The sequence below is a fragment of the Mya arenaria genome, chromosome 10 (assembly GCF_026914265.1).
Source record: "Mya arenaria isolate MELC-2E11 chromosome 10, ASM2691426v1".
Taxonomy (NCBI): domain Eukaryota; kingdom Metazoa; phylum Mollusca; class Bivalvia; order Myida; family Myidae; genus Mya; species Mya arenaria.
The window spans coordinates 51,606,290-51,614,628 of NC_069131.1; the positions used below are offsets into that span (position 1 = coordinate 51,606,290).

An 8,339-nucleotide genomic window follows, 5' to 3' on the forward strand; every position below is an offset into this window, starting at 1 on the left:
TAAACAAGATTTCGGACCCCCGAAACACTTGAAACCAAACCTGAAAATAGTTAATGGTACCCTCGATAAAATCTTCTTCCAATGCCGCAATTGGATGCGAGTAACCGATTGGTTTCGATGACGGACATGTGACTATTTTGAGCCTGTCAAAACTCAAAAGTCAATGAGTTCTTAGATCACATTTGAAAAAAAAACAACAGTGTTAGTAATAGTAATTCATGTATTAAATGAATATATTTTGATAAAGAAAGCTATTTAATACACTTAATAGAAAGTTAACCATACGTCTGTTTTATGTCAAAGATAATAAAAGGCAGAAATATAATAAAATAATAAATAAAATATTTATTATTATACAAATGCATCGTGTTGGTAAGTACATGCACATAATAAAAATTAAACAGATATAACATGAACCGTGACCAATGCAATTAATATTTAGAACATTTCTAGAACGAGAACACTGGTTTAGAAATGTTAAGAGTTTTCAAACTTTATGGGGTTTTTTAATCAACAAGTATTTGGTATTCTATTTCAGTCCATGAGAGATCCTTCTCACTCCTCGTCTGCCATTTTGATCTTAATTGTGCTTTTCGAGAGGGCGATATAACTTCCGTCATAAAAGACCATTCCTGTACTATCGCTTACACCAAATTGTCCGTTTGTGTTTCCAAGCATGAAGCATTCTTGAAACCACCAAGCTCCATGGTGGTGATCTGCGCAATTAATTGTAGGCTATCCATCATGGTCTTGGTCATATGTGCTGAACATCATACCGTTGTGATATGTAAATAATGTGTTTGAAAGTGTTCCTTCATACCCATCACTGTTTGTCCACATTGTGTACTTTGTCTTAGCATCTTGAACAGTGAAGTACGTGTAATGCGCGTAATCGATGCGCTGATCAGCGGTTCTGGTCATGTTGAAATATATCTCGACGGGCTGGGACGAAAGCCGGTGAATCTTCTCAAGCCCAAGCCAGTGTTCTCCGGAGAGGTTACCGAAACCATTGACGTAGGACGTCCAAGGTCGGTAGAAATCGACACTTCCATCAAATCGTTTCTAAATATAACATCATAGCACGAGTCTTAGTTATACGTGTTACATTAAGATTATTAACTGTGTACATTTATAGTGTTCATAAGATGCTTGATGTTAACAAATACTGTAATGTCACGCTAGACTTCTAGCAGTTGGCAAAAATATACCAGTCTAAAAAGAAGGTTACAATGGAACATGCTGTCATTTATCGTATGGAGATTTTCCCTGTGTTGAATACAATCAAACTTAATTTTCACATAAATTACTCGCATTTTAGCCTACTAAGACGCTTTCATAAAAAATAAGTATCATATAATTCGCGTGTTAAAGATGATGGAACCCACTTAGCAGACAACCAGGCGTAAGATAATCTAAAGAAATAAAATGTTATCATTCTTACCTGTATGACTGTCCATCCACCGTTTGTCATGTCACAGAAGACGTCAAACGGACATCGGTCGTCCGGGGAGATGGTGTAGATACCATCTTCTCGTTTTCCACTTTTGTAGATGGCATCGCAGCCTAAAACAAAAACATTAAATATGCATTTTATTCTGATATGTAAGAAGTTTATTTACAGAAAACTATATTAATTATCTCTCGATCGCCCAGTATATCAAATCAGGACATTACATGCACATGCATCTATGACCACACGCCGTTGCCCATCACTGAGTAAGCCAATGCTGTTTCCCATACTTTGAACAATGCCAATAATTTTATATGAGTTTAATGTTTGGTATCAACGTAGCGTTATGTCGTTTGTTTGGGGTCTGTTTCGAACACATCAACGTGCCTTTAAACATGATGATTCAAGATTTCAAGATTTATTTACAGAGTAGGGGCCATAGCCCATGTGGACAATATAGTGTTTTCAGGTGATTCCATGCATACAAATAACAAAACTAGACAACCAAAAAAACAAAACAAACAAACACATAAATATCAAATACGCAAATACACCAACTTCATAAGTTCAGTAAATCAAAATATTTTATCATGCAATCTATTAATTAAATTAACGTGTCAATAACATTATATGTTTAATCACAGATAAGTTGAAATAAATGATGTAAATGTATAATAATGAAATTTGTAGTATTTTAGCACCAAACGATATCTGTTAAAATGATGACATGTACTGAACACAGTTTCATTCTCGCAATTACAGCATACAACGTTTGATTTTGTACACATAGTATGACTAATAGAACCCTCCTTCCATGTGCAATCTCAAAAATGTCTAAAATGTATTCTATCGTTCCAACACAAAGACGGAATGCTTAAAAATCCATCAAAAAAGAAGAAGAAGACATCTTCACGTTGCTTTTCTTGTAGCGTTGTGTCTCTTGCTTGTTGTCTTATATCTTGTTTGTGGTCTTGAAGTGCTGTGTATAGTAGCATTGTTTTCTCTTGTTAGTTGTCTTATGACGTTGTGTCTCCTGTTTGTGGTCTTGTAACGTTGTGTCTCCTGTTTGTTGTCTTGTAGCGTTGTTTCTCTAGTGTATTGTCTTCTGACGTTGTTTTTCTTGTTTGTTGTCCTGTAGCGTTGTATATCTTGTTTATGGTCTTGTAGCGTTGTATATTTTGTGTGTGGTCTTGTAATGTTGTATCCCTTATAGCGTCAGATCTCTTTTTTGTAGTCTTGTAGCGATGTATCTCTTCATTGTGGTTTTGCAACGTTGTACCTCTTGTTTGTGGTCTCGTAGCATTGCATCTCTTATTTGTGGTCTTGCAGCGTTGTGTCTTTTGTTTGTGGTATTGTAACGTTGTATCTATTGTCTGTTGTCTTGTAACATTGTATCTCTTGTCAGTGGTCTTTCTACGTTGTGTTTCTTGTTTGTGGTCTTGTAACATTGTGTCTGTTGTCAGTGGTCTTGCTACGTTGTGTTTCTTGTTTGTGGTCTTGTAACGTTGTGTCTCTTGTCAGTGGTCTTGCTACGTTGTGTTTCTTGTTTGTGGTCTTGTAACGTTGTGGCTCTTGTCAGTGGTCTTGCTACGTTGTGTTTCTTGTTTGTGGTCTTGTAACGTTGTGTCTCTTGTCAGTGGTCTTGCTACGTTGTGTTTCTTGTTTGTGGTCTTGTAACGTTGTGTCTCTTGTCAGTGGTCTTGCTACGTTGTGTTTCTTGTTTGTGGTATTGTAACATTGTGTCTCTTTTCAGTGGTCTTGCTACGTTGTGTTTCTTGTTTGTGGTATTGTAACGTTGTATCTATTGTCAGTGGTCTTGTAACATTGTGTCTCTTTTCAGTGGTCTTGCTACGTTGTGTTTCTTGTTTGTGGTATTGTAACGTTGTATCTATTGTCAGTGGTCTTGTAACATTGTGTCTCTTTGCAGTGGTCTTGCTACGTTGTGTTTCTTGTTTGTGGTATTGTAACGTTGTATCTATTGTCTGGTGTCTTGTAATATTGTGTCTCTTGTCAGTGGTCTTGCTACTTTGTGTTTCTTGTCAGTGGTCTTGCTACAATGTGTTTCTTGTTTGTGGTCTTGTAACATGATGTCTCTTGTCAGTGGTATTATAACGTTGTGTCTCTTTTTTGTGGTCTTATAACATTGTGTCTCTTGTCAGTGGTTTTGCTACGTTGTGTTTCTTGTTTGTGGTCTTGTAACGTTGTATCTATTGTCTGTTGTCTTGTAACATTGTGTCTCTTGTCAGTGGTCTTACTACGTTGTGTTTCTTGTCAGTGGTCTTGCTACGTTGTGTTTCTTGTTTGTGGTCTTGTAACGTTGTTTCTCTTGTTTGTGGTTTTGTAACGTTGTATATTTTGGTTGTGGTCTTGTAACGTTGCGTCTCTTGTTTTGTTGTCTTTAAAAGATGTATCTCTTGTTTGTGGTCTTATAACGTTGTGTCTCTTTTTTGTGGTCTTATAACATTGTGTCTCTTGTTTGTGGTCTTATAACATTGTGTCTCTTGTTTGTGGTCTTATAACATTGTGTCTCTTGTTTGTGGTCTAATAACATTGTGTCTCTTGTTTGTTGTCTTGAAACGTTCTATCTCTTGTTTGGTTGTCTTGTTACATTGAGTCTCCTGTTTGTGGTCTTGTAACATTGTGTCTCTTGTTTGTGGACTTGTATCGTTCTATCTCTTGTTTGTGGTCTTGTAGTCTTGTGTCTCTTGTTTGTGGTCTTGAGGTCTTGTGTTTCTTGTTTGTTGCCTTGTAGTGTTGTGTCGCTTGTATGTGGCCTTGTAGTGTTGTGTCTTTTGTTTGTGGTCTTGTAGTTTTGTGTCTCTTGTTTGTGGTCTTGTAGTTTTGTGTCTTTTGTTTGTGGTCTTGTAGTGTTGAGTCTCTTATTTGTTGTCTTGTAGTCTTGTTTTTTTTTATTGTGGTCTTGTAGTCTTGTGACTCTTGTTTGTTGAGTTGTAGTGTTGTGTCTCCTGTTTGTTGACTCGTAGTGTTGTTTCTCCTGTTTGTGGTATTGCAGTCTTGTCTCTTTTTAGTGGTCTTTTAGTGTTTTATTTCCAGTTTGTAGTCTTGTAGGGCTGTTTCTTGTATTTGTAATCTTGTTACGTTGTGTCTCTTGTTTGTAGTTTTGTAACGTAGTGACTCTTGTTTGTGGTCTTGTATTGTTGTGTCTCTTGGTTGTGGTCTTGTATTATTGTGTCTCTTGTTTGTGGTCGTCTAGTCTTGTGTCTCTTGATTATGGTCTTGTAGCATTGTGTCTCCTGTTTATGGTCTTGTAGCGTTTTGTCTCTTGTTTGTGGTCTTGTAGCGTTTTGTCTCTGGTTTGTGATATTGTAAATTTGTGTCTCTTGTTTGTGGTCTTGTAATCTTGTGTCTCTTGTTTGTAGCTTTGGGTTGTTGTGTCTCTTGTTTGTGGTCTTGTAGTACTGTGTCTCTTGTTTGTTGTATTGTAACGTTGTATATATTGTCTGTGATCTTGTAGCATTGTCTCTTGTTTGTGATCTGATAACATTGTGTCTCTTGTTTGTTGTCTTGAAACGTTGTAACTCTTGTGTGTGTTCTTGTAGCGTTGTATCTTTTGTTTGAAGTCATCTAGTCTTGTGTCTCTTGTTTATGGTCATGTAGCATTGTGTCTCCTGTTTATGGTCTTGTAGCGTTTTGTTTCTTGTTTGTGGTCTTGAAGCGTTTTGTCTCTTGTTTGTATTATTGTAGTTGTGTGTTTCTTGTTTTTAGTCTTGAAGTATTTTGTCTCTTGATAGTATCATTGTTGTGTTGTGTCTCTTGTTTTTTGTCTTGTAGCGTTGTACCTCTTGTTTGTTTTATTGTAGCGTTGTTTCTTTTGTTTGTGGTCTTGTAGCTTTTCGTATCTTGTTTATTGTCTTGTAGTGTTGTTTCTTTTGTTTGTTGTCTTGTAGCCTTGTTTCTCTTGTTTAAGGTCTTGTAGCAAATATTTTCACAAATGCATTATTTAGTAAGTAGTTAAAGGTTTTTCATTTAGAATTAACTTTTATTATACATGTGTCTATATTGATTTTGAAAAAGAGTGTCACTTTAACAATTTAGTTGAATACATTTGCACTTTAAATTTTAATCAGATCCCAGAATATTTAAAATCAAAATGAAAAATAAATAAATAATTAATTAACCTGTTAAAATAGATTTTTCACAAGAATCAGTGGTTTCCTCATTGCCAGAGCCTTTCAAACGTTCCAATTCTTCTTCAATGTTGGTAACCCGCCTTTCAACACTTTCAACTCTAGATAAGTGAGTACTTTGTGTCACTGTCTCAGACCCAACGTTAACTACACATGATTGCGCCGCACACGCCCCTGCTATCAGCAGTAATATACCGCCATTCACAAACATCATAATCCACATGAGTTCAGTTTAAAAGATTTAAGAGGAAGACATCTCAAATGGGTGTATTTTGTTTCACATCTTATACTTTTTTCCGTCATAATGTTTTCGCAATGTCAATTACAGCCTTTAAAAGAGAGTGTTTTGTTACATATTTAACAAAAACTTCCTTTTACAAAGATAAATAGGCATTGCAAAATTTTGAGGCTAATAGGTTTTAAAGTACATCTTAATCGTAGTAAATAGTTATATCTTAGATAGGGATGCGGTTTATTTGCCAAACCGTTGTGACTAAATAAAAACGTTTGAGAGAAGATGCTTATCAATATCCATAAAGCTTATACGTGTAATTATAAGGCCATGCGGACCCAATAAGTCATATTTCGATTCTCGGTTTGGTTTAAATGCAATAAACAAACAGGAATGCTTTTGTTTCGTCTGCCTATTATTGTTATTATTGTTATTATTACTATTATTATTCTTCATCTTCTTTTTCTTCTTCTTCTTCTTCTTCTTCTTCTTCTTCTTCTTCTTCTTCTTCTTCTTCTTCTTCTTCTTCTTCTTTTCTTCTTCTTCTTCTTCTTCTTCTTCTTCTTCTTCTTCTTCTTCTTCTTCTTCTTCTTCTTCTTCTTCTTCTTATTATTATTATTATTACTATTTTTATTATTATTAGTATTAGTAGTAGTAGTAGTAGTAGTAGTAGTAGTAGTAGTAGTAGTAGTAGTAGTAGTAGTAGTAGTAGTAGTAGTAGTAGTAGCAGTAGTAGTAGTAGTATATGCTGGTAGAAACTTAATAATATATCTATCAAATAAAACAATGTTTGGTAAATTAATATTTATAAATGTATTCTTTATTAGTTGCGTTTGGAACAAAAAGTTAAAAAAGTTAAACAACTCCTTACTGTAATGGGGTCTATTTACATGTAGGTTTTAGAATTTGGTAGTCCCAGCCAAACATGAATTTATATTCCTTTTGGTAAAACATACAAGGAAATAAAAACGTTGCGTTAACAAAAACAAAACAAAAGATTGTTGAGGAAAACAAATACCTTACTAAAACTGATCGCAAACGCGTTGATAGCATCAATCTCATTGTTACCATATACCTTGAGCAGTGTAACTTGACATTAAGTTAAATTTAAGTTTTAAGGGATGCTCACCATTAAACTGTTGAAAGCAGGCGTTTGTGCGGCGAACGCGTTCGTTGTAAGAATTTGAATCAAGAAATGTACTGGTGACTCAAGAATTGAAGCTCTCTATTCATGATTCAACTCTGACTACCAATTACAGATACTGATTTAGATTTAGAGTTCGAGGGGACAAAAGTTCAGGTTGTGATGTCGCATCAGTGCCTCCTTTCCCAGAGTCAAACCTTAAATCTTTTTAAATTTGATCATGTTGTATGGCTTTGTTTGGTCTTAAATGAAGCACTGTGGTGTATTGTACTGATATAAACAGCTTAGGGGTGCTGGGTGTGGCCCCCTGATTATGCAAGTTAATCTGGTAAAGGTCAATGGAACAATGGAAACTCATGAAACAAATATTACACTCGAGATATAAATGTGGAACAGCTTCAATGAACTGAATACGATGTGATGTTTTTTAGACCTTTTAATCCCAGTGCTTTACAAACTTACCTTTAGTACCTTGTAAGTAAATTCACGCCCATTATGCTACACTTGCCTTAGTAATTCTATTTTTATAAGACTGTTCAATATATATCTACCACTTTTAGCTTAACTTTTCTTATATTCTACTATTTACATGTGAATTTGCAAGAAAATATAGACGGGTCACAACACTACAAAATAATCATTTAAACAAACATTTTTTTATGAACGTTGATCTTTGTACTCGATGAACTAAAGACTATATATGTTCTAGTTACAAATAACATGCTTCATGCTCAAAGGGCAAACCATAACTAGCAAACCTGCCTCACAAATGCTACGTTTTTTGTTAAAACAATAATTGTTTTAGATCAAGTGTAATAGATTGTGAAGCTATCTGTAAGTTTTTAAGATTGTGAGTTAATATACGAGAACAGAAATTCAATTCGGGATAAACGGTGTATACATCATATCTCGAGAAAAAATGGTGTCTACACCACATTACGGTAAAAAAAAACATTTGTCAGCATCAAAAACGGTGTCAACATCATAGGAAAAATAGTTTTTAAACAATATTTTGGTGCAAGCGGTTTTTATACCATATATCGTGAAAACTATATCTATTCCATATCTCTGGGAAAATAATATTACTCCATACGTCGGGGAAAATGATATCTACGCCATTTCTATGGAAATCATATTCACGTTCAAAAATGTTTGATAGGTAATGACTCTCTTATGAATTGTTGAAAGCAGTTTCTTATAAACTGTATGTAGCAAGGAGCATTTCCGACTGAGCAAATCCCGCCTACACGCATCAGCATGTTATCGTTTAAAACAAAATATCCGAATCGATTTTGGAATCTCAGCTAAATATCAAATACATTTAATATGATTCGTTATAACTTCTCTGCTGACTTTTAAACGTTC

General features: G+C 34.9%; 1 protein-coding gene across 1 annotated transcript; it reads right to left on the bottom strand.

The window, feature by feature from the left end:
- Window positions 1-249: 249 nt before the first annotated feature.
- On the bottom strand, window positions 250-5,870 carry LOC128205841 (angiopoietin-related protein 7-like). The gene is made up of 3 exons (XM_052907849.1): window positions 5,590-5,870; window positions 1,442-1,563; window positions 250-1,062 (listed from the first exon to the last, which is right to left on the bottom strand). Exons 1-3 carry the CDS (start codon window positions 5,819-5,821, stop codon window positions 736-738), a joined length of 681 nt encoding a protein of 226 aa, XP_052763809.1. The 5' UTR covers window positions 5,822-5,870; the 3' UTR covers window positions 250-735.
- Window positions 5,871-8,339: the final 2,469 nt, after the last annotated feature.